Source organism: Anopheles merus, chromosome 2L, assembly GCF_017562075.2.
Source record: "Anopheles merus strain MAF chromosome 2L, AmerM5.1, whole genome shotgun sequence".
Lineage (NCBI taxonomy): Eukaryota > Metazoa > Arthropoda > Insecta > Diptera > Culicidae > Anopheles > Anopheles merus.
Genome location: NC_054083.1, coordinates 43,233,502 through 43,259,859, shown reverse-complemented (window position 1 = coordinate 43,259,859; position 26,358 = coordinate 43,233,502). Strand labels below are relative to the sequence as shown.

Genomic DNA, 26,358 nt, shown 5'->3' with positions numbered 1-26,358 from the left:
ATGCTAGCACAAAACGTTTCCATCAAACGCTACCCTTGAACCACTTGGATGACCCATATGTCACCAAACATTGCGGATCGCGTGCCGATCGACAGTGGAGCGAAAGCTACGAAGCAGGTGTGAATAGCAATTATCGATGCGTTATGAGTTTTTAGCAGCGTGAGCTAATGCGGGATACCCGTTTGGAACCACGATTTGGAAATCGTCCAATCGTGCACGGGAAGAAATTGGGTAGCGAAAGCGACTCCGGTCGGTCTAGTTTTGCATTTTATTCAGTACATTGTCTAACATTCATAACATCAGCTCGTAATGTGGATCGCTAGGTTTTTTTTTGTTGGTTTGTTTGTTCTAGTTGTCCTTATGTTCGTTTGATTTCTTCTTCTCCTATAGATTGATTTGATAAATTTAGCTACTTAAAATATATTTTCTTTTCATATATTATCTCTCTGTGTTTGTGTTTTCGTAGTTGTGTTTACGTGTGTGGCAATAATGTGTGAGGATTTTGTTTCCCCCGAGGAAGCGGTTTAATAAGTGGAATTTATTTAAAGGGTTGATTTTGTAAATATTTCAATTGATTTCCAATCAATTATGATAAAGAAAGAAATTATCATTTGTCTTTACAGTAATACATTGAGTTTCCTCGGTGCTCCGGAAGGACATGAAATTATCGTTACTTACATGGATTATGGACCGTTTTATCAACGCACGCACAAATAATCTGCATTTTCTTTACCAGACGTTCAACGTTTTACTGCATAAAACCTCAATCAAAACTTATTTTACTGCATGAAACAAATCACCTTGCCTCTTCAAGGGTTTAAAATGGGTTTCAACCGCCTAAAGGTATGCTACGACCGTGTTCAGAGCGCAGTCTCTTGTGTCTTGGTCGGACATTGTTTTCCCCGTTGTTTGTAACAGCAAACAAATAGGTTTTGGTTTTTTCCATCTCCAAATGCATGTGTTTGTTTGCATAATAATAGTTCTGTTTTGCTAGTTAAATATTGGTACATCTGTTCATCTTTCGCTATTAATTTAACCATCTCCAGACATCCATCAATCGATGTATGTGATTTGTGTTTTTCTTCCCTTCCTACCTTCAAAACAGCGTTGGTTCAGAGTTTTTGTTTTTCGTTTTTCTTATGATTTATGATTATGTTTTCGATCTGTTCCCTAAAAGTTTCAATACGCGTGTTCGAGGACACTGCTACACATTTTTATCAAGACTGAATTGATTGGTTGCTGGTGCACTATTAGATTAGATTTATGGATAGTGGTAATGCTATTTTTTTCTGCTTCATTTTATCATTTGAAATTGTTGGTTTTGATTCTTATTATAGTATGTATGTGTGTTTGTGTGAGTATCGGTTCCGTTTTGGTGTAGTATCTCAACATGTGTTCAGTTTGCGGACACTTCGTACGGTGTGCCAATTTCAAGTAGTGCTTTGATTGCTTGTTGTATGTAAAGAGGTGTAAGAGTTAGAAACGCAAGCAAGAGAAAAGTCGTAGATTGGTAGGATAATATGTTATACAAATATAAATCCATCGGTCTCCCTTGAAATAGCGTATATAAATTATTTGATTTCATCTCGATCGTCATAAAAATATAGTTCCAGTAACCGTTACAGTAGAAAAAGTGTTAGAAAAGCCTGTTTAGAAAAGGGTTCGTTTGTTCTGAAAGAGAGTTCTGCAGGTACCGAACACTGATGATTGAAAGCACCAAATGGCCTTAATAGGTAGCGCTAAAAGTATCTCGACGATGTGTTCAAAATATCCTCGTAAGTGAACGCAACAACGGGCGTAAACTATCTCCAGTGAGATACAAAACAGCACTGTAAACTAGCCATTCCTAACCTTACTCTTTGGTTGTTGTTTCTGTTTCTCAGTATCAGTAGTTTTTGATTGTAATGTTTTCTCCTGTATAATGTTTTGTAATCCGTTTGTCGGCCCGCTTTACATCTTGTCCGTTGCACAGTTTGGATCCAGCGTCGAAGCAACAAAGAACGTGCCATTGAGGGCCCGCTCGTCATCCTTGCAGTATCCCATAATGATACCGGTCCGGCAATCGCCAATCAAGTTCGGCATCAGGATGGCGGCACCGGAAATGGTAACGATCGTACCGAACAGCACCAGGCCGGCGGCGGGTAGCTTCTCCTGGCTGAACAGCGAGTGCGGACTGAGCTGAATGTAGGCGAGGCCGGGAAGGACGTACGCGAGTGGTATGGCAGCAAGCAGACCCTGTGAAGAAATACATTTTAGCATGTTGTGGAGGGTATAGTTTTGGATTGATAGCATAAGCGAAACACACGTTTAATTCCAGCACCGGCCCGAGACACTCGGTGTAGGGCGAAATGATGAACGCCGAAAACACAATCACCAGCGTCGTGATCATTGATTTGCGGTCGTCCTCCTCACCCGTCACATGGCTCGGATCCTTGTCCGTGTCATACTCGACGACCTCGTGCGAGTAGAACCGTTTGATCTGCGTGCGGACGATTTCCCGCGACACGAAGCATTCGATCGGGAAGGTGAGCAGAATGGAGACCGAGAACAGCACGCGAGCAAAGTTCATCAGATCGTCATCCCAGCAGTAGTTTTCCAGTAGATCACCTGCAAGCAGTGAAAATGCGATAAGAACAGCGATGACCAGTTAGATAAAGTTGGATGACAGCCCGCCAGTACATACCCTGCGAAAGTGCACGAAACGTGCAGTAGCCGGCGATACCGAACAGGGCCGCCACGAGCCAGGCAAATCCGACGGAAAAGTGTGTCACCTTCTCCCAGCGCTCCATGGTAGCGTTCTGCATCGATTGGTACACCAGGAACGTGTTGTGGTGGCACATAAAGGCTGTGTGGGGATTGAAGGAAGAGAACAAAATAGCACACAAGTAGAGTGTAAAGCACAACACTCGCGGGCACACTCGGCATGCTTACCGAATGCCATTATGCCAACGGCCGGAATCAGATCACTGTGGGCAAATCGCCAAGATTCTGGAGTGTTGGGGCTGTGCATAGAGGTGAGTTGGACGAGGAAAAGAATGAGCTTGAAGCAGGCAAAACCCTTCCCCCACAAAATACTTACACGACGCTGTAATCCCCCGAAAGGAGCCTGTAAACGACAGCCATCAGGATGAGCACCACGCAGGCCAGGCTGAGGAAGCTTGCCTTCGCCAGCCGGGACACGTTCTTGTACAGACAGAGCGGTATGACGACGAAGATGGTCACGACCAGCACCACGCCGAACCGCACCATGCCCATCGAGCTGCCCCAGGCCGGCACGAAGCGCACCAGCACCTTCGACAGTGTGTCGCCCACGACCACGTTGTACGATATCATGGCTGCCGGGCGGATTGCATACCCAAAGGCGTCGTTTGGTGTTGTGCGGAAAGGCAACAGACAGATGGTGGAGAATAAAATGACGCTTAGAGACAAAGGATTTGCTAACGATTCTAAACAATGTTGCTGGAGCAGCAGAGTGTTTGTTTGTAGGAGGAAAGAGAAGGACAGAAGCTTGAATCGTAGTGTGAGTGGGCAGCGCTTCAACATCGAACATTTCCATTCCATTTCTCGGTCCGTACGGGGTAGATCGCTTCGTCATTTCGCTGAGGAGTTTTGATTACGATTAAAGTTAGCTACCGCGTGGTTCTGTTCTACTTTTCATTAGCGTCTCCCGTGACTCGTGTAGTTGCCCAGGTTTCTCTTTATCCCTCCAATAGAAATGGGAAAGTTTTAATTGAATAAGTCTCGCAGCCGCAGCAGAGGGGAGCTGCGTTCTCGATGGCGTCGGATAGATTTTTATTGGTTTATGCAGACTAATTAGCTGCGTTAGTTTGGTTTCTTACACGTAGCGAATAGTGATTGCGGCTCTTTTATCTGTAGCACATCCTGCTTGAAAGGGCGGTCGAGAGTTCTGAGACAGGAAAGAACAAGTCCCGTCCTGTTGCATGGAAATAAATCACCCACATTCACCCACCGATTGAATGTGAGTCAGTAGAGCTTGGTTTTTTTTGGAACAAATTTCATCCAAGGACGGTTCGGTTGGTTTCTTTTTTAAAGCATGACCGGGGCAAATTGTAGCCAAGACACGAACAAAGCGGAACAAAGAAAGCTAGTCTTTCTTGTGTGTGTGTGCTGGGCGTTAAATTTCTTGTGGTGGTATTCTTTATTAGCACCCACCGAAAAGGACGTGTGTACGTGTTTTTTTGGGGCCAAACCATGACGCAAACACTGTGCCATGCTTGATGAAGCGCTCCGATGCCGTGCTCTAGTTTTCCGAAAACCGGATCGACCCCGTGCAGTTTCGAGAAATAGGCTAAAAACGTGATTGCATTTTGACTCACTCGCTTTTGCCCTTCTGCCTTTTCTTTCGCTCTCTATCTCTCTCGCACTAACACATTCCCTCTTTCATAGAAACATGGAGCTGTTTTTATATCTACGTGGGGTTTTTGTGCATCACCTTTCCCCGTGCATCAGGTATGGTCGCACCGCTGGAAAGGGAAAACAAGGAACGCTCACCTAAAAATGGGTACATAAATTGCAGCAGCGATAGCAGATAGTATCCACCCTTGCCGTATGCGGCTTCCATCACGCCGGGATAGCTGAATCTTCCGCTCAGGTGACCGCAGCGTACCTGAACAGGGAGAAAAAAGACATTCGAGGAAATTGGAGGGAAAAGAGAGGAAATTAGTCACGAGCGAGCAACGCGCACGGGTACGGAATATATAAATCGGGGATCGGGAAAGCATCGCTGAGTGCATGCAGCTGTGCGCTGTCAATGGATCAACGGAAAATGCATTTTGGTGGTGGCGTGTGAGTGTTTATTATTGGTATTGCAAAAAAGTAGGCAAGCTATTAGAGGGTAATCGCACGAAGGTCATTGAAAATTGAAGCAATCATTTCACAAATTGAAAATGATAATTTAATGAAACCAAGTCATGTGTGTGGCTGAAAGCGATCCGCTCACGAGCGCGAGAAACGAGAAACGATGCCATCGTTTAAACCTATTTGGCCGCCCTAAATCTCGCTCCGTGTATCGTAACTATTAATCTCCTCTTCGGGGGTGGCAAATTCCGAGCAAAATGTGCAACAGGATCGCAGGATCGCTCGCTTGCTAGTCGACACCCGTGCTCAAACCCGTGCACCAGGGGTTCATTGTACCGGGCTTTCGTGATGATTTCTCGTCACCCACGTACATACTTGGAAAGGAGGCAAGCGTGTTGATGGTAACAAATTTACTCTACAAACTACCCCCCCAAAAAAAAGGCACCGTTCGTCAGCCGGTCGTTTTCGCGGTCTCAATTTGTAGCCCACCGAGCAACAGTTTTTGAAGGTTTTAACTGGCTGTTGGCAAAGCGTTTGCGAGGAGCCGTGTAGGTGAAGGTTTGAAAAGGAGAACAGCATTAAAAAAATGAAACATGGCATAGCGATGCATCTTCACTCGGGAGCTGCAAGTGTTCTGCCTGCGAAGCTCGTCGAGTTGGCTGAAGCGAAGTGCTTTCCACGCTCCCACGCACGAGTGTGAAATATGTATTATTCATTCATAAAAACCAGGCGCTTGAGTGATGAGTAGGTGTGGAGCAATTCGTTGTTTTCACAATTTCTACTCCCAGGCACTACAAGCCGGCTCCGATTGCGCTGTGCTTTTATTTCCTGGAGGCGTTGCGTGTGAGATAACTGTGCATGGTGGGGGCAAACAACCCTCCTTCGGAAAACAACCTCGGTACGCAACCGTACACGCAATCCTACGTCACACAATAAGCACGGGGGAAGCTTTTCCTCGCTGACGGATGAAAATGTGCCTAAATTGTGTATGTGTGTGTGTGTGTGTGTGTGTATGTGTGGAATGTGTTCGTTTGTGTTTCATTCAAAATTAGCGCGCACCCGACCGGCGTATAAAGTGCTACACGTTTAACACGATCAAAGCCTTTGCGTGCCTGTGTGTGGTTGCGTACTTTCCCGCTTCACGAGCCTCAACGGGCTTCAGCAGGGTGGCGTTCCTTGGGAGTGCTTGACGAATCGTCACTAATTTCGTCTTGCCAGCCTAATGCGATTAAAAAGCAATCTTAACGAACGCAAACGGACGCCCACCGTCCGGACAGTGCCTGGAAGAACGCTCAATGCCTTCGTAAATTAAACACGTCCTTGTTTGCTTCCCTTTTGTGGGGTTTTGGAAAGCGTGCGCGCCACTTTGCTAATGGATTGCACATTGCTGGTGGTACCGCTGCTGGTGCAGGTTTTGGCCCTTTTGTTCCCTCTTTTGTGTGTGGCTGTGTGTGTGTGTTGGTACATACTCTTATAAGGTCCTTCAAGAAGCTCGCTTCACCTCAGTTGCTGTATTGTCGTAAATCGGGCTGTCACGCCGCTCGCTACGGTTAATCTATTTTACCGAATGAATAGGAGAAACAAAGCAAAGCCATGAACACTTACATTCGCTCCTTCACCAGTGAACAGCAAGCAGAAACAAACTCCACAAATTACATTTTAAGCATCCCGAAGCTTCGCAACAAAATGCAACGTTCCAGAGCCAATTCTCTTTGTTGCTGAGATAAAGTGTGTAAATGCAGGACGGTTTGTGCCACTTCAAACGGCACCAAAAGGCGTTCCTCCTGGCACGAGGCAAATGTTCCCCTCGCAGGACGATGCCCCACACTCTCTTACCCTTAATCGACCCAACCCTTTTGCCCCCTAGGCGGAAGCGGCACGAGCGGCAAAACAAAACCGGCCTGACCGAGGGCAAACGGGATTGGCAATGTGCCTGTGGTTTCATTTTTTGCCCTATTTCATTTTGCCGGTCTCGTCTTTTAATGGTGTACGTATTATGTTTTTCTGCTGTCTGCATTTTTGCAAACTGTCCCTTTGGCAAAGTTTGCACCCAAAAGGGGAAAAGTGTGAAAGAAAGTTTTGTTTTTTGCACATCTCTTCAGTTTGTCTCGGGTTATTTTTTTTGCTCGTTTCTTCGCGTACAAACTTACTGGCGGTTTCGATTGAAATTATCTTGCCGTGGGCTAACTCTATCTACCCACCAGCGGGAGCGTAGGGTTGTGTGCAACTTAAAAAAAAAGACGAGTGAAAAGTTTCCGCCATTTCATTTTTTTTCCTTCTGTTTTTCACGGTGCATTCGTGCTGTCCCTTGGTCTCGGCTTATTTCGTACGTCCCTGTTTCGGAAGAGTGTAACAGTGCCAGATACCGATGGAATGGATGCGAACTGTGTCATTAGGAAATGAGATTTTCCAGACCCGGCATTTTGTGTGTGTGTTTGTTTGTACAGTTCGTTCATGGTCTGGACCGGTTGGCATGGAGAAAGGGATTTTTCTCGCAATCGGTTAGCTATTGGCAAATGAAACGGCTTTATGTAGCAGGGTAATCATCACACCAGCAACAGCTTCATGGCAAGTGCTTGGGAACATCAAACTGCAACGCAGAGGAGTGCAAGAGTTTGTGTTCGTTTGTGTGATTTTTCTCTCCATTTTCGTCCTTCGCTCGTTGAAGTGCCTTAATGTAACCGGTTTCTTCACTGGTTAGTTTATTTCCGCTCGTTCCACTCGTCCTGCTCGTGCCGCTTAGTGTGTTGCTGAATAAATAATGCAAATGTTCTGCAGCAGCCCCACCGTTTTGCCGCATGCCAGTGGCGGTGGTGCACTGGGCGTGTGACGAAAAAAGAGTGTTCAATTTTACAGCCAAAAAACCCGCAAACGTATGCAAAACCATCCAGCAAGATTCAGCAAAGTTTAGAAGGGGTTTTTAGTTCCTGCCTTAGTTTGTGTAACGTTTAAAATGAAGGTAATGTTGTTTTTATTGGGAAAAGCTTCTCGGTCGTGATTATTAGGGTTGCTTTTGAAACTTATGATTTAAAAACCTAAAAAAAAATGGAATAAGTAATTGACTGAGCAAGCTTTTCCGTATCGAAATTCAAGTCGTGATACTTGCCGCAATAAAAAAGCTGTTTCTATGTACCACCTCATAGAAACACAACATTTGATGTTCTGTAAATACTTCTTAATTCATCATAACGACTTTTTCGTGGCAATATAACACCCTACTGCCCCCTCCCCTCTCCCTAAAACGTCCACAGGACCTCGTCAATTTAGGGCGAGCTTACCAGAGACCACCACACAAACAATTCACGTCATTGTCCCACACCCATGAAGCCCATTTGTGCAAGATTTTCCTACGGCCACCGAACAATATCGTTCCCGCTTTTGCTGGGCGGTGATGAAAATCTGTTGGCACTTTTGCCTGATACGAAAACTTTAGAGCCATCCCCATGCCAAGACGCCGTACTACGGCTCCGTCTCATTGCTCGTCCATTGTGCGGTGATGCGCTCACTCACCAGCAGAACAGCGGGCGTTGATGTGGGTTATGAATTTGTAAACATTCGACCCAATAACCATCATTTTGGCGGGCGCAGGCTGATGGCTAAGAATTGAATATATATTCGGTCGGCTTTTGCCCGAAGCACGTGCACGAGCTGTGTTTGAAGATGAAAGGTAGGCGGCGAAGGTCTATCGCATTAAAACCGGCATGTTATGAGTGTTGTAGCGCGCCCGGAAATTCGAGGCGAAGTTGCAGGGATTTTGTGACGAAGTTTAATGGTAATAAAAACAGCAAAGGAAGTACGCTAAACAATAGCAGGGTGACGAGCATTTTGAATAGACACGCCTCATGTACCCTCATGTAGGCACACTCTCTTTTACGTGTTTGTGTATGTGTGTGTCGTGTAGGTTTTCACCCAGAAAGATAGCACGCAACGGCGTTATCTAGTAGCGTTTGTTGCAGAAGGAAGCGAACTTTATTATGCTGGCATTTATTATCATCGACGCGAAGCCGGCACGCTTTTATTGCACGCTTCAAAGCGCTGTCATAACGCTTGCTAGCAATTGTCTGCCGGCTTATCGGTGGACCGGCCGCCACCGTCCAGTAATTAATAATGCATCTTGAGAGGTAAAACACGACGGTACGATGTTGATACTCGGTATAAAATACTCACCATCAAAATGAGCGAATAGTCCGTGATGGCGGCCACAATCACTAGCAGAAACAGCCCCAGCCCGAACCCGGCCCGGTGCAGCGCGTACGGGATGCCGATGACGCCGCTGCCGACGATCGAATTGATGTAGTTGAAGGACGCCTGCGGAAGCGATGAGAGCGTTTCGGCCGGCTTGCCCTGGTTGGCCTGGTCACGCTGAGAAAAAGGGCACAAAAAGTAACACGGCCAGGCAGGCGTTAAAAGCGATAAACCGTGCAATGAAAGCAAGCCGCCGTCGCCGCCGCCGCCGCCGGGCAATTGATGATTGGTCGGGCGTAAATGAGATGAAACCTTACGTTAATGAGCAATTACTTACTGGCCCGGGATCAAGCGAAGGCAAGAGTGCTTAAAACGGTTGGCAGGATGGGAAAAGAGAGCCACTTTTGCTTCATTTTCAACCATTTTGGATAGTGTATCCAGTGATGGAAAGCTTGAAATTGAAGGAACTAAAAGTCCACACTTCACAGCTGTCAGTGTGTAGCAGCACCTTCTTCTCTCTGCAATTATAGCTAGTTAAATAAAAACCCCAGCAACATAAATATGCAAAATTGAAAACTAACCCGCCCGTCGCTCGTTGTCAGCTTTTGGACTGGAAATATCAACATTATGCTAATGAAGCCGCACGTACGCACACGTCCGACCTCTCTCTCTCTCTCCAGTGCCCTACCCTAGCTTAGCTTGCTCCTGGCGTCCCCAGGACAATTATTTATTCATAACACTTCCGAAACATTTCTCCCAGCCCTGTCAGCTCCCAACGACATTCCCATGGGGAGCTTGACGCTTAGCTTTCGAAGGGTGGGAAAATTCGTACTCCCCGAAAGGCAGCCGTCCCCCAGGCAGCCCGGAACGCCGGAAGCGAAATTGGTTTGAACTCAATTAATGAAACGTCATGTGCATACGAGAGCCGCCCGGTGCCGGTGCGAGGGACATTCCAGACGCTAGTTTGCAGAGAGCCGATGCAGAAAATGTGTTCAAATCGACATGCCTCTATGCCAGAAGAAAAAAAAGGCTGGGGAAAAATGAAATGAGTGTTAGGAGGCGGCAAAAAACGACCGTTTACAAATCCAATTGCTGATCTAACAACAGGTCGGAAAAATCGATCACACTTTGCTCTGTCCATCGAGCCTCCGGGTGATAAGCTGGACGATACAGCAGGTTTGACAAAACCGTATCCTTCATCAAACGGGTCAGCGTGCAAATGACACGCTCGAGCATGGAGCTCGGACTTTAATAGGCAATTTTTAAAGGTACGAAGTTTCCGTTTCGGCAGGAAGTTTTGCAAGCGAGCTGACCAGAAACTGTAAATAAACGTCCGAAAGCTGAACGAAAGTGAGCAAATAAAGTGAATTTATTTACTATTTGCTGACAAGTGACAAAAACGAAATCAAAACGGGACGGAAAAACACTTCATCAGAAGTGTTGTCGCCGTTGAGTGGGCTGCATGCTCGGGGACCGGTGGGAAATATTGCTACGCTTGTTATTTATATTCAAATGAACTGTTTGATTTACGAATATAATTTCCCCGAATCGTTCCCCGGGACATCGCTGACGAGCCGACAAGTGGCCGTGAAGTGGTTCCGGACGCGTCGTTTCGTTGTTGCGCACGGTGCAAATAGAAAGTTTGGCATAATTTTAACCCACAATCGACGTTGCTGATTGGTTTGTGCAGATTTTCCAATCGGAACCTGTGATAATTTTAGCCCGTGCGAGTTCGTTCAATGGTCGATGTTGAGCTGTTTTCAATGAGGTAAACATCGATGGGACAAATACTTCACACTGTTTACCTTTACCAGCGAGTTGATGTCATCGAAAGCGTTCACTTCAGCCGAATCGTCACTGGCCTGCAAAGGAACAAAAAAGTAGAGTGAAAACGGTAAGCAGTGGTAAAGTTTAAAGCGTAGCTCGAGTGATGGATGCAATTGATACGGATTTTGTGGGAAAAGCAGGACAAAAAGCTATCGATGGAGTGGCCTTTGCCATACACTGTACAGGCCGATCGCATATGTGAACGGAGTGCAGAGCAAAAAGCAATTTCAGTGAGATGAAGACGAAATATAAGCCCCAGCAGTGCCAGTTGCCATCGTAGGATTATATTTACACCGTGCAACGGAGCAGTGGAATCTCTGTTTTATTTTCCCATTTTATACCCCTTCGGGGGCTTTGTCGTGTAGCGCGTATGTTTGTGTGTGTGTATATCGGGATAGTCCTAGTCAAACACTTGAGCTAGCGAGAGACTGAACCCGCTGCCTCGATAGTGTTTGCGATCCGGTTAAGCTGCTAGCAGCGGGTTCCGCCCCGGTTGGACTCTCATCCCTCACCGAGCACGTGCTGCACCATGCGTCTCCATCGCCTCGTTACGGTCAAGTACCGAGCGTCTCCATCTTGCCACTCGTGCCGTTCGTTTTTGCACCGCGGGCAGACCAATTCAAATCCTACCCAGCGCCACCAGCACCAGCTTACTGCTATGAATATCAATGGCGCGATGGCTATCGATGGTGCGCGCAAAGAGTGGCTGACACGAGTGAGGAGAAGCATTTGTTGTACCATTTGGATGGAGGTGTGTTTGTACGCTTGGAGGCTTTTGTTGCCGGGTGAGAGATGCTTCTTGCCGGAAAGATGGATGTTGGATCACTTCTTCGGCAGTATGTGGTTGCGTTATTTTATTCTAGGTATTTTTACAAGTGCTCTTAGCATCGCAAGAAAAGGGGAAAAATGCCTGTTCTCTACTGACGCAAGCAGTTTTGTTTTGGTGCATTTCCCGTATCGTGAAAAGCGCTTTTTGCTTGAACATTTTCTTGCACAAATGGTTGTGTAAAGGTGTAAGTAAAACAATTTGTAAAGCTCCACCCTTTCTCTAATGCTTTTGAAATTATCATCCAACCTGTTAGAATATTCAACAAAACCTTTGAACCATAATCACATTATCACACACACCGCAAGCTCTCATGCGCCTGCATTCCATCACGCCGCATGCCGCAAGGGACTCACTCAATGGCTTTTTCATAACCACTTGGGATGGGGGTGGATGGGGACGTTTTCGGGAGTGAGTTTTCAATGCCTTCAGGCCGTTGACCACAGCTTGCTTGCTTGCTGCCAGTGACAAGACGTGCCGTGCATGCCCATCGTCGACCAGAACACACATCATCTGAATATTTGCTCCCCAATCCTCTCCTGTCGTCCCGAGGGAGGAGGGGCAGCCTCGGCGTATGCAGAAAGGTCTATTTTATCACCGTCCCTTTTTTTTCACTGGGACACAGCAACACAGGCGTAAATGGTGAAGCTGGGCAAAACTAGAGGCGAAATCATTCTTTCACACTAGATCACACAGCATCCAGGGCAAATGCGCCGTGGCGCTACCGCAACCCCGTGTGACCGCGTGACGTAAGCAAGCAAGCAAGATCATAAAGGACACTTCGCACAGGATTCGCCACAGCACCATTCGCCTTCATTCGAATCCATGGATTGTGTTCTGCTTTGCACGCGGCGACCTTTTGTGTGGAATGTGATTTGAGGATGAGCCGTTTGGGCATTCGGGCAGACGACAAAGGTTACGCCGCTGTTACGACTAGCGCAAACTGGAATAGAATAGAGGAAGAAAGAAACGCACACGCAAAGATATCGTAAGAAAGCACAAGCAGAATCATTCAAAGGAACAGAGCAACCGTACGTCATGGCAACGCCATAAGCCGTGTTACGAAACCGTCATCGGTTGGGTGGAAGAATAAAATCCTTTAGCAGCTGCGTCGTCTGGTGAAGTACAGCTTGATTTTTATCTACCAAAAAGAAAAACCTAATTTTGTTGGTGTAGAAAATCATTTCACCGACGACATTTATGTGACGGCCACTGCTGTCGATAGTATGATGCGCAAATGGACGCAGGCGGAGAAAGAAATCGTTCATTTCCGGTGGTTGGTTGTTGAGGCGAAAGACAGCAAAAGAAAGTGCTCCGGGGTCACGCAATCGTTCGCAGTGTCCCGAACAGATAGGAATCGACATTCTAAACTCTCCATCAACAAACCCCTTGCTGATGTTCTTTCCGGCTGTGTGGGTTGAATACGGATTGTTGCTGGTCTGTAACATAATCGTTGTCTCTTCGAGTCACTTTTCTACGTCACAGCTTACCGCCAGTTCTTCCGGCTAGCTTTCCACAGTTTAGCTTTTATCTCGTTTTTGCCGGTGGCACAAAAAGAAGACAAATACATTTGTATTAATAAAACACGCTCATACGTGTATGTGTGTGTGATGCACCAGTGGGACGTCCCGCCGGATGGGATGAATGATGAGATACGTACGCAAGATTTATGACCGAATTGATGGTGTGATCCGTTTGATAGGCTTTTAATCGTTACGAGCTAGGAGCGGTTGGATTGATCAACGGTCCAAGATAGAGTTTATATTAAGCAATACAGTTGGGTTGCGAAAAATACAACCTTAAAGATGGACTCGAGTCAAGCTTCATAAAACGGTTTTCCTTTATCAACATCTACGAGACTAATACTCGCATATTTTGAGGGGCGTGAAATACTTCGCCTGACAGCTCCGTTATTTATATGCAAATGTTGGCTCTGTAGCTCTGCATTTTCTGGCTGCAAACACGCCTCAAGCTGGGAAAGAACGATGCATCGTGCGCAAATAAACCTAAAAGATGGTTCAATATGAAGTGAAGTTTTCGGTTCTATGTTTTCCGAGCTTCTGAGCTGCGCTTCATAATTTGAAAATATTGAAAGCAAAAGCTCTGTGTGACCCGCATGGAGGATGTTTTTTTTTTGGGGTCGTGAGAAAAAACAACATCACAGCGGGCCCGTTTGCCATCTGACACCTTAGGCAAATATTTGTGTAACTTTTTATCAAGGCCATCCGAAAAGGTGTGTGCTTGTGCTGTCTGTGAGGAGCTATGTCGTTTTTTTCTAAGCTTGATAGAGCTTTTCGAATATGCACCCGTTCAAGCGTACGTGCCATGTATGGGAGACACAGTGAGAGTAGATGTTCGGAGGGATGCTCGGGACACACGGTGCGCTCGGAAAATCTCACCCAAATCTCACCTCTACTTAAAGCATTGTGGATCGACAGAAGTGAACGAAGTGCAGCATTTGCTTCCTGTCAGCTTGCAAGACGCTGGAAAGGCATCGTATAATCCACCAGTTCCGCTTGCAGGTGTTGCAATCAGTGCACAAACTCCATCCCCCTCACTGTGCACAATGGAACAACATTTCCTGAACGGATCGTGCCGACACCCGCCACGGTTTCGAAGCTGATTGCAGCATTCGGGGGCGCCACGGTTTCCACGGCTGCCAGCGACAGAAGATCCCAGGGTCATCAGGTAGTTATTCACGCCGGGATAAGCTTCCGTGGATGGCAAAAAAAGCCTGGATGGAGTGAGAAATGGCACTGGCTGTCGTCTTTCCGTCATTGCGGGCTCGCACAATGTATGGTTTCCTTGGCATCATTTTACCCTTACACCAAGTAAACGCGCAAGACGATTTCTTCTTTCCTGCTCAGCTGCCGTCAGCCTGCCTGCTGCAAGGCGTTGCACTGATCGATGTGCCTTTACAGTGACAGGGAGTCAAATGGAATCGCTGCTCAATAAGTACCTCGTGCGATGTGATAAGAGGGAAGAGAGACAAAATTGTGATTCTTGGATCCGTTCGGGTTTGCTTTGTTGGTAACTGGGGGGGTCTACGGCAAGGGTGTGTTAACGGACGAGCTGCTCAAATCGTTTGCTGATTGCGAAACCCATCAATCAGGAAGGGTTGGTGTTTGTGCCGACGGTCGTTTTTCATCGCCATTGACGCTGGGTGCCACACTGTTGTTGCGGTGCAGTGCACTGCAATGTAATGGTGATCTATATCATGCTTAACGAGTTTCACTAAAGATAATCATTATGATGGTAGCGTTTCTAATTAAACTAAACTCTTTGATTAGGTTTCATTCGAGGTTTTTTTTCTATTTTCACGAACAATTCGTTTCCAGATTCAATTGCCCATAGCAACTTCACTGTGCGCTGGCGCTAGTCTGTGTTTAATGACACTGCAGCAACAACAAAAAAAGCGTTGCTCCCAGCCGAGCTCAACCGACCGTACCGAAGGGAACGATTATTTTACACCCCGGGAAACCCTACCCGCCCTGTTACGGTCTTACCCCGGGTTGGCGAGCAATTTAATTGCATTTTTGATATCGGCGTAATTAAATCGACTTGTTTATTGACGGACAGCACACAGCGCAGGGCACAGAGCCTTCGGGTACGCGCGCAATTGCGGGCGATTTGGGTCCGTTTCGTGGAAAGGGCAGTACTTTTGCTGCTACCCGTGCCGTTGGAGGGAAACCGGGCCACCCCTAGGCAAGGTAAATTTATAGCGCTTAATCACCGCTCATCGTTTACAGAACCATCGTTGTGTCGGGCGGGAGGAGCGAGTTGGTTGAGATTTATCCTTCGCTGGCCTCGATGTCTAGCAAACCTTGCTTCGAGGAGCGGATTATCTTTTTTTTTTATGGGTCCAAATGTACGAGAAAGGGGACGTAAAATAGGCGGATTTGTTATTACATTTACAAATTAAAAAGTTTCAATCTTTTGAATACTTTGTTTAAATAAAATATTACTCAATCGAAAAGTAACAAGGAAATGAATCCAGAAAGTATAACGTAGCGTTGTTTATATTGGGTAATCTCCTCATCTCGTCATGACCAGCCCATGGTAACTTATGCTAGCATGCCGTCTGTCACACAAAAGGTTGAGGGTTCAAGCCTAAACTTTAGCCAATTTTTCGAATAATAAAAAACGATCATAGATTGCGAGAGAAATGTATTAACAAAAACAAATATCTCTCAACTTGGGCAAAGCTACGTATAAATTAGCATACGTATAAAAAGTTATAAATGCCCCCAAGAGACATCTTAAGAAAGATCAATTTCAAGACATGGGGTGTGCTACACCGAGTTGACCTTTAACCTTGGAGAAAGAAATAACGAATTAATTTGTCTTCCTTACCACGTGTAATCAGCCGCATAATCCGAGAAAGAGAGCGCATTACACCTCATAGAAAAGGCTTTTAACGTACCTTGGTAGGTCCGAGAAAGATAAAGCTTCTTGCAAGCAAACGAAACACACACACACACACATTGATAATATAGCAGTGTCGTACACTCCACAGGACCGATCGAGTTACTAGCTAGCCTTAGTTTTTGGGTACTTAATATTTTATGTTTCAAGCAATGTGTGACAGTAGCATGTTGCCGGCGAAAAGCCGGCGAAGGCGGTCAAGAAAATGGAATCATTTGTTGCGGGACGAAATCATCTCGACGTTCCCACTCTCTCTCTCTCTCTCTCTCTCTCTCTCTCTCTCTCTCTCTTTCTCTCGCTGGCTCTTCATACAAAAGCAGCTCTAATGAAATCGTATCCAATAACATGTTGCTTGCTCGAGTTCGAATTTCGTGTTCGTTCGAGCTGTTTTCGGCTAGCGTTTGCTGGGGCAGCGAAATTGCTCCAATTTCTACCACCAGAGCAGATCGAAGGATTTGGCAGCGAATGCTTGGAGCTTCTCGTAGTATTTTCCACCCAGTCCAGTCACCGTCAGCTTCCCACTGTCGTAGGAAAAACACAACAGCTTAACTCGAGGAAACGGGGGCTGCTGAATTGGCCCAATCAGCACCGGTTATCGTGGCCGCTGGATTAGTCGGTAGGCGGCAGGCAGGACGGTGACGGAGGGGGGCTGGTGAAGAAAATCCGAAAACTCAATTTGTATTCATTAGGCTACCGGCATTCGCATTGTCCGTCGGCAAGGCCGGCTCCTGGGGAGGGGAAAGGCGTCAGTGTCCCCCGGAGCCACGCAAAACGTTGAATGAGTTAATTCATTTTATTTCACTCCTTGAAGCGAGCGCTCGAGATTTGGCTGTTTGTTTTTACCTCTTTTGTTCTGTGTCACAAAAAAGGCTTTGCCGTCGATTTGCTGTTCAGTGGTACCGCTGTGTGTTTATTCTATTCTAGGTTTTGGGTGTTCGTACATGCTCCAGCACTAGCTGAAAACAGGATGGTTGTGCAGGAGATTGTGATATGTTCGGTTGTACTATTGCTAAGAAAGGAACAAATAACGAGCTGCTCCATCGTCTCAAGCTATCTGTAAAGGGTTGCTAGAATCTACCTAAGCATACTGGAGCTTGGTGAGTGAAAGCGTTCATATGAAATGGTCATATGATGCTTCGAATGGTCAAGCTGATGGGAAATGCTTTAAAAAAACGGTTGAAAAGCAATTAAATGAAGCTGAACATACTGTATTGGTGGATATTTACAAAGTCTAATACAGTGCGTTACGTTCTGCACAGCAAGTGAGCAAAACGGACGCGTAGAATTGATTGAAACGTTCCTAACTTCATCGCACCATGACCCCGATCATGACCGTTAGAAACCTTTGCGACTCCTACACCAAACACCCCAAGCACATCCCTTCGGTCGAGCTGCTCTTACAAAAGATTAAAAAATAAAAGCGTGACGTAGCACGTTTCCCACCACACCTGACCTGAGAGCGGTGGGGGAAAAAGTCAAAGGTGTTAAAAAGGAAATATTGAATGAAAGGCACCCGGTTTGGAGCGTTCAATTCATGAAGCGCCTTTTATTGCTTTTGCACGATGTTTCGCGTACCGACAAGCGGCGGAGAAGACAGCATTAAGGAGACGTTATTGGAATGTAATTTATACCGTACACGTTTTGTGATGGTGCTGGTGGCAGTGCGCGCCAAAGCAGTGGGAGAAAGGCAGCAGATGATACAGACCATCGAATGCCATCCATGCTGGGTGGAATTGCGCTACCGTGTGGCTCGGCCGGGCGCACCGGCACGGTAGAAAAATGCGAAGAATGTTACCAAACGAGCTAACCGTTCCTTTTTCCCCAACCATCCAGCCAACATTCTTTTGTTGAATGGCGTGAGAAGGCAGAAGGTGGGCAGCAGCCAGCGGCACCGACCGCAACGGCAGTGGTGGACGATTTTTCCATTCAATTAAATTATCGATTCTTGAACTTCAATTATGTGCCTCCACCGATGCGTCCTGCTTTGCCGCGCTCTGGAGGTATTGAAAAGCGGTGGGAATTTTTTGCTTTACGAAGTGTGAGAGAGTTTTGCCTATCCGGTGCCAAAACATTCCTTTCCATCCTCCTCTGGAAACAGGGGGGAAAGAAATTGCAAGAGAGTGGCTGGTGGATCGGCGGTTGCCTGTTGAGTGTGGAGCGGGGATTTTGAGAGTGTGGAGTGTTGCGTATGCCGTTGTGTAGAGCGTTCTGAGCGGGTGGGCGCGGTAAATATGATCGAAATTGTTCTTGGAATGTTTATTCAGCGCACCGTCGTGGGCTCATGGTGATTGTAATTGAACTTCACAACCGGCTTGCCCGGGACGGTAATTTAACTTTTCAAATGAAGATCGAAAGGTATTGGGGCAAGTGTGGGACCACGGTACGGTCTATTTGTCGTTATTTATTCGGAAAAGTGCGGCCTTGGGAGAGCTTAGGAATACATTTTGGGAGCCGTTTTTCTATCAGTTTATACCATCTAATCGAGAATAAATGTTTAATAATGAAATTTACGAGAGAGCGTTTGGTGTAAGATGATTGAGTATATTTCAGAATTTGCATTTTCAATATTCTCTTTGTTCAGCGTTCAGGTTCAGCGAATTATGTACCGTTCAAGTATTATTCCGATTTGACAAGTTGATTGTCAACACATTTTTATGCAATTTAATGAAAACAGTTTGTAGGTTTATTGTGTAGAATTGAAGGTAACCAGTGTAATGAAACCCCAACAGTATTCTGCAAATCAATTTGGTGGAAAAAAATCATAAAATACTCCAAGCGTTACAACAGTTGGATCAGCAAAATGACGAAATGTAAGTGGAGCATGAGGGCCAATTTGTACACTTTTGTAATCAACATTAAACAAAGACCGATGGTAATAACGAATTACACCCTTTTGTATTCCATTTATCGATCAGGCAACAGACGTTCAAACAACCTCCACCCTTTCGTTATCTAACGAACGCATGCTTTCTTTGGAACCACAGCCGGAAACCCACATCACTTGACACCGGATTCATCCAATCAGTGGGTTGCGTACATGCGTCCTTGGGCAATTTATCACAACGACAGCATCCTCGGAACATTCGCACCAGTGTGTCCGTGTTTGTGCGAGAATTCGTTAATGTCAAACAATCATTGCAACTTGTCATCATCACATCACATGCCCGGAACGGCATGTTGCTGCTTGGGCTTGGGGAAGGTGTAAATGTCGTGCTTTTTCCGCCCGTTGGGCTGATTAACGATTCATTGCGACAATTGTGCTGACGGAGGCTGAGCGTAGGACGAATCGCTCCACCATCAGCAAGCGCTCTACGTTCGTACGTTCTACATTTTTTCGTTCGCAAGCGCTAAAAAACCCAAACAGGTGCAAAATGGTGTTACAAGCACAAGGACATCAATTATTGAACGCGTTATCGTATCGTGGTATGTTTTTTTTTGCTTTTGTTTTTACGTCCCACACTCGAATTGGTGATCTTTGCCCTTCCCAAAAAGTGGTATGGTGTGGTGCTTTTTTCTGTGTAATTTCTGTCGTTTTCCCCGGGCTAAACTTTATTTCTTTTCTTGTTTTTTTCGAAAGCCTCCTAGCAGCCTGTGCCAACGACATTCGCTTGTAATTGGTGATATGGGTAGCAACAGTTCCAAGGAGCAAAACAAAAAAAAAAAATAGCGTGCTGAGCAGAACCGTACCACGCACGTCGACCCGAGGCAAGCTACCGTGCTTCACGCAGCAGTGGAGATGACCATCGTTAACAGCAGATTTTTCGGTCCTTGCTCACTGCTGCCCACCTCGACCAACGAGCGCGTTGTGTTTCCTACTACTGCCTGAGACCACCTGGTCAGAAATGGAGGAAAACGGAAATGGAAAGCACACCGGTACGAGAAGCCCTCAGACCGGAACAAGTTTATTTTTATACCTTTGTTTACAAATCGTTTTATGTGTGCCCGACAAATTGTCGACCGCCTGCCGTCGTGGCCTGCCGAACCGCTCAAGAGCGTGAAAAGAGGGACGATGCGAGTGCACGAATTATTCGATGGAGCCGGCTAACAGGTTTCGGGTTAGGGGAGGGGAAACACACAGCAAATGAGCACGGTCGGGGAGGCACTGTTAATTGTGCAACGGGGAAACGTGGGGACGTGGTCTGAAGGAGGATATGTAGGTAAATGTAAGTGGGCGTGTAAATTACCGGTTGTGAAACGGTAGCGGAACATCATTTCGCACTAACTTCACACCGGAAGCGATTGTTTACGGGCCGTAACCCCGGATTCGGGTGCTAATCGCTGTTGAGCCCCTTTTGAGCGTGCTGAGGGAATGGGGAATAAAAGAGGTGCAAAAAAGCGATCGTTCTGCATACAAAGTGAAGAAGCGAACCGGTGTTTGTATTGCTAAATATTTTAATCCCCAATTTCTATGCTTCCATCGAAGGATGATGAAAACAATGGAGCAAAGTTTTACATAATTGATGTACGATTTAACCTATCGAGCCATTGCTGGTACTTTCACATTGTACGCTAAACACCAATTCAGAATTTAAATTGCTCTGCTCATAGCTTTACGACTGTGGGCTTCATTTTTTTTGCAGGAAAAATGCTTTCCTACATCAATACATCGAAATACGAAACAATACGGCACGGCGAAAAATCAATCATGCAAAATAAAACAGGCACGGGCAGGCAAACCGATGGAAGAGGCCAGTTTTGGGAGAATGAAGAACACCAAACTGTATGCAGGTGCGATTACGAGGGGGAAAGGTTTCGCTTTGTTCGGCGACACAACTGCGACAGCAACAGCTAGGCGGTAGGGCGTTCAAAAGGACACGACGGATGATGTGGGATGTGGATCCCGGTGTGACAGCCGACAAATGGATGGTTGTAACGATACAGCTTCTTTCCTGTCGGTCTTTAAGCAGGGCCTTTGCACGATCGATGAGAAGAACGTCGAAGCGGTGTTGAAGGCCACAGCAAAAAAGTGGGGATTTATTTTGGCGACGAAAGAGCTGTGTTTCCATTTTTTGCCGCACAAAAGCGGTACACGAACATTACGAGCATCTTTAAATCGCCTTTCTGATTTCCCCAGGGTATTTTTGTGGAGCATTATTTTTTTTTTTGGAGGCTCAATGTAATGTCATGAGACAGTTTTTTTCCATTCCATATTTTTATTGTACTTCTGCAACTTGGAACGAATACTTTTGTTATATTTGTAGCCGTGCAAATGTTGGTGGAAAACAATTAAGCTACAAATAAAGTAAAACGGTGTGCTCGTTAAAGTTGTCTCTAATGTATCTTTTCGAACATCATTTCCTTTATCTCGGTCTAGTGGCTTCACCAATAACATAAAAAAGCCCCCGAACTTTTCCTAGCATTACCGGTCGTTTCCACGCAATTTACCGTGATCGATAACCGTTATGCCTCTGTCTTTTTCTCTCTCTCTTTTTGCTTCTTCTGCTTGGTCTTCCGCGCGCTGCCAATGGTGTGAAATTCCGTAACTCAATCCCCGACAGCGAAACCGATGAGTGATATCCCTTTCCGATTGCTTTCGACGCGTAATTTCCCCGGTGTCGGCGGATCGAAACGGAATACCATGCAAGGCTTTACGGGATTGTGAATCAAATGCAGCATATTTTTTGCACTAAGAAGACAAAGTATGCTTTCTTAGGAGTATACTTCCCTGAAATAATAAGTAAAATGCTACCTCACAAGTGTTACTTCATCACGCAAAAAGTGTAAAAATCACTCAACCTGTTTTCAATCACCCATTCGCCCATGCCCACCTTCATCCTGGCCTTCACGGTGACCGACTTTCTCTACGATAAAAAGAAACTCAATCTTACTTATCGCAGCATCCCCGTCGAATGACCCGCCAACGCTTCAGCAAAAAAAAGGCGTCCCCGCAGCTACGAAGACATATCCCGTGGGAATGGCAAAGTGGCCACCGGGCCCCACGTTTGTGCGGCGGATGCCAATGATTTCAATTATGGATTATTTACTTTCACTTTGCATAGAAATGGCCGCATTAGGTGCGGGCAGGTGAATGTTTGCGCCCTGCTTCGTTAGCTTCGTGCGCTTTTCCTGTTCAAAATCATGCCATCCCTGTCCAGTGCCACTGCTTATCGTCTTATCACCGTAACCCATCGCATCTCCTATCGCGCATTTCCGTTCCTGTCACCTGTTCCATCTCCATCACATGCCACCGGACGCTGCGTGCGGACGGTATGGCGAACGATGTGGAGCGAACCGGTATGGACGCTGAATAGAAATGAATGGCACTCCGGGGAGAGATAATGGAAATGGTCAGTGTTTCGGGATGGGCTAGCATTTCCTCAATCCGGTTGAAACGGTTGCTGCCTGACTTTTGAATGAGTTAATATTATCGAAACAATTCAAAACCAACGTACCGTGGTGGATAGCGTGGAGTGGGCTATTAGGTCATTGGTTGAGCACTTTCCCCGCTGCATACGGAACGGAACTTAATGTGGTGGAAAATGTATCGCCGTTGTAAGAGGTTTATGCTGGGAATGTTGGAGATATGTCACAGCAAGTTGAGGAGTGATGAGCATTCCATGAAGCGATTGACAAGTGCTATTGAGTAAAATTGCTAAATTAAATGTTTTGCTTCTTTAATTATACACCAGCAGTTTTCAACATGTGTTAAACGCCCAAAGGTATGCAAAACGTGGCACAAAACTGATATTCCTTACAAAGTTAGTACATAGTATAATGGCAGAGCAATTTTGGTAGGCGTGTGCAAACGTGCCACCGTTAAATCAAGCTATTTAATTGAGCCAAAGTTTAATGTTATTCCCTTACGAAAGGTTGAATATGTTTATGTTTGTTTGGTAGTGAGCGTAAATTGCAACTCAAATTACCATCACCATGGTAAAGTTCAACACGTTGCTCAAGTGTCTTGCATGGAGTGTAAAGCTTTGATCTTCTAGAAAGGTCTGCAAGGTAGTGTAACCTAGTGCTGGTGTTACTATAAAAACAAAGTGGAATTTATTCCGAATTATACCACGCCGTAAACTTTTCCACAATTACCCATCAAGCTAGCAACGTCTGAAATTAGATTACAGCTGAGTTTTTGCAGCTGCTATAATTTATTTCTACCACCTACGTATACCTCTTCAATTGCTGTATGGCTGCACCCATCGATTGAACGTACCCGACCGGGGGAGCAATCAATGACCCACCGCAGACAAACGTTCAAACAAGCGGCGTTGCCAACTTGCTCGAAATCGATTAACTTGCGCAAAAACTTTCCACCTGCAGCTCGCACGGAAAGTTGTACCAAATTCTAATTACACACAATTGTGGTCCGCAAAAACACGGCGAGATGACGATGTCGTAAACATTTAGCGTAAGACGCGGGGCGGCTGGAAAACTTTTCGACAAACGCCCACCAAGCACACCGGAACGCACCGGCTTTTGATGGTGCGTCGTTGCCGTGCGGCTTACGTCAGTATTGCACAGCACACGTGGATGGAAGCTGACGCTTTCCGTCAGATGTTATGATACCAGAGGCACACGCACACACACTCCAGTGAAGCGATGATACCTCCGCCGTCATACGGAAGTGAGTGCCGAGAGTGCGTGTACATCAAACCAACCATTAAGTTGGAAGCTTTTCCGGCATAAGGAGGTACCACGACATTATGCAGTAATCTGGTTTGGCAGAAGAGTGCAGAAAGTAGGATTATCATGATCTACGAAATGTCGGAGATGAAGCGAATGGAGCTCCCGGAGCCCCCGTGGCAAACTGTGTCCGAGAAGGAAATGTCCGCCAATCATCCCTGCGAGGCGCGAGGCTTGTGCGCTTTGTTCCATTAGCGCTTCGAGTTTTGGGATGGGTTCTCGGGTGCCGTGAAGTATCTTGCTTTATCGATCGGTGGCGTGAGAAGTTGTTTATTGTTTGATTTATGAGCTGGTGGGCAGTTATCGCGGCCGCACGAAGGGGACCACTGTGTGACAGTAGTCATGGGAATTTAAAGCCTGACCAGCAACAGCTCCAACGGTCATAGATTTGGCTTTCCAGTATGCCTCGGGGAGGTAGAAGTAAAGTAACGAAATTTGTGAGCATTGCTTTGAAACAAAGTTTGGCTCAAACTAATAACGGATGTTGAAAGTAGACTTGGGGCTAGTTCCCTGTTTAAACATGGACACAGTTCTCGAAATTCTAGCAAAGTTTGTACAGTACGCAAGACACCATCCCACCATCCGAGGAAGATGATCCTATCTATCCTAAGGTACTGTTCGGTTGACTCCTCCATCATTGCGCTAAAAAGTGGGCGGGAAAACTCAACTTTCCCTTGCCGATGCGGCCTTGCACCGTCAAAAGTTGACCTCCGATGTGGCGCCACCGTGTGTGCTCCAGCCCTGAATTTGTGAGCTTGCCGTTGTTCACTCGGCACAGCCCCTCCGAGAACGATGCTGCCAATGTTTGCCCAACTTGGTCCGCTTGCCTGGAAGGTAAAGGTCAGCGTGCAACTTAAAACGCTATCCGCTCCTCCTCGGTAATTGGAACAATGTCTGCCCGGTCGTGCCGGACCCGAGCGAAGGTCCTACTGATGTGGTTAACGTAAATTTAGTCCTCTAGCTCCGAGCTGGGGCGATTTTCGAAAAACCCAGGGACCCAGGGAGTCGTTCGGATGTGCACTTGATTTATCCTCAACTTTAGCTTCAAATTGCTCTAATGAGCATTCACCGATGTCGTACGGATACACCCGCCACAAAAGGGGCAGAAACTAATGGCAAATCGTGCCGCTGCCCGACGAACGATACTGCCGGACGGTGAGAGGGTAATCCATAAATTAGTATTCTATCATCCTTTTTGCAAGCCAGCAGGGTCTGGAGTTGGGTGAACGTGAATGGATGAATAGGCTGGAGGAGGCAATAAAACGAGGGTAAACCCGGCCCAGACTACACAGATGTGGGAGGACGAGGATGCACGAAGCTTCCGAAACGGCTACGGTGCCAATGTGTATCTTTTCCATTTTCAGCTCGGGGGATGTTGCTCCCGAGTCCCGAGGAACGATGGCACGACGATCGCCCACTCGCCAAAGGACACAGACACAAGCACACACACACGCAAACGTTGGATGGGTCAAATCTGAATGAGAATGAATTGGAAGATAAATTGGGACACCGGTCGGTTGGGTGAAGCGCAACGTTAAGAGCATTCTGTTTGGTGCGTTTTTTCCCCCGTGAAGCAGTGAGAACAACCTCATTGTGCACCTAAAAAAGAGCCTGTGGAAATACAGGGGACATGAAATGGAGAGCATTCTACCATTCTACTTCTTACTTGTCGCTGCAGCATGTAGCTAAACTCGGACACGGTGTTCTTCTTGGCCGTTGGTTCCATGGTCGGTGGCGTTGCTTCGTTGCGGGTCGCTTCCGGGAGTAAATAAACCTGCTCACAAACTTGTGCTCGAGTGAGTCGTGCGAACGATCCCACTGCGGTAGGACGGGTGCAGCCAAGATCACCTAGGGGCGGGACGAGCTGGAGCCAATCGATTGCACAAGCAAAGCGGCAAGCAAGCACTTAATTATGATTCGTTTTAGCGTCGGTTTGATTTTCTAATCACGCACACCGCGGCCTCAGCAGAAGGGTCACATTACGGATAGGGCACGGTTTTGGGGGTGGAAAATGTGGATAACTCGGAAACTTGAGCACACATGCACACACGCTCGCACTTGCATTTCACACTGAAGCCATGCTAGTTGCACATCTGGGAACCAGAAGGATGCTTGCGGATAGTAGGCACGGATGTAATGGCAAGCTTTAGGGCTTATCGGGCATGGCGCAATGAAGTAACGGCACGGGTCTGCTGTCGCTGACAGGTCGCTGGGAACGGGTCCCAAGGGTCACATCAGCGTAGCCAATCGGAACGATCTCCGACCGCCTTAGCGAAGCTACCGACGGTAACGAGGGATTTCTTGACGGCACCGCCGTGACACTGACGACTTAAACGGAGCAGCTGACCGCAGCGGAGCACCAATTGCAGCTTCACTCTTGTGGTACGGAATTACCGTTTTCTTCTATCCTGCGTTTTTGATGGGACTGGGCACGGCTCTGGGTATGCGGCAGCTCGTTCACTAAACCGTAAACTTCGTGAGAACACACAAGGATTGTAAGCTGCACTCGCGCTTCGTGGGTACGATGGATAGGTCAGGATGCAGTGGACTGTGGTGCCGAATGGGAATGCGTGCAGGTTGTATCGCGTATCCTCGCGAGCACACGTCTGCACGCGACGAGGCTTCACTGCAGTCTATCCGTCGGTATCCGT

At 46.6% G+C, this 26,358-nt stretch overlaps 1 protein-coding gene across 1 annotated transcript; it reads right to left on the bottom strand.

The window, feature by feature from the left end:
* Positions 1-254: 254 nt before the first annotated feature.
* Positions 255-26,358, bottom strand: LOC121591953 (putative sodium-coupled neutral amino acid transporter 11). Its single transcript, XM_041913082.1, has 9 exons — positions 25,374-26,358; positions 10,809-10,865; positions 8,986-9,180; positions 4,513-4,627; positions 3,080-3,335; positions 2,932-3,002; positions 2,684-2,845; positions 2,306-2,607; positions 255-2,235 (listed from the first exon to the last, which is right to left on the bottom strand). The coding sequence occupies exons 1-9, from the start codon at positions 25,431-25,433 to the stop codon at positions 1,951-1,953; spliced, it is 1,503 nt and encodes a 500-aa protein (XP_041769016.1). The 5' UTR covers positions 25,434-26,358; the 3' UTR covers positions 255-1,950.

Coding starts and splice junctions, on each gene's coding strand:
- LOC121591953 (XM_041913082.1), bottom strand. CDS start 25,433: ATGGAACCAACGGCCAAGAAGAACACCGTGTCCGAGTTTAGCTACATG. Junction 3,336..4,512: donor ATTTATGTACCCATTTTTAG/GTGAGCGTTCCT, acceptor TCCGCCCGGCAG/CCATGATATCGTACAACGTG. Junction 2,236..2,305: donor GGCCGGTGCTGGAATTAAAC/GTGTGTTTCGCT, acceptor ATTTCTTCACAG/GGTCTGCTTGCTGCCATACC.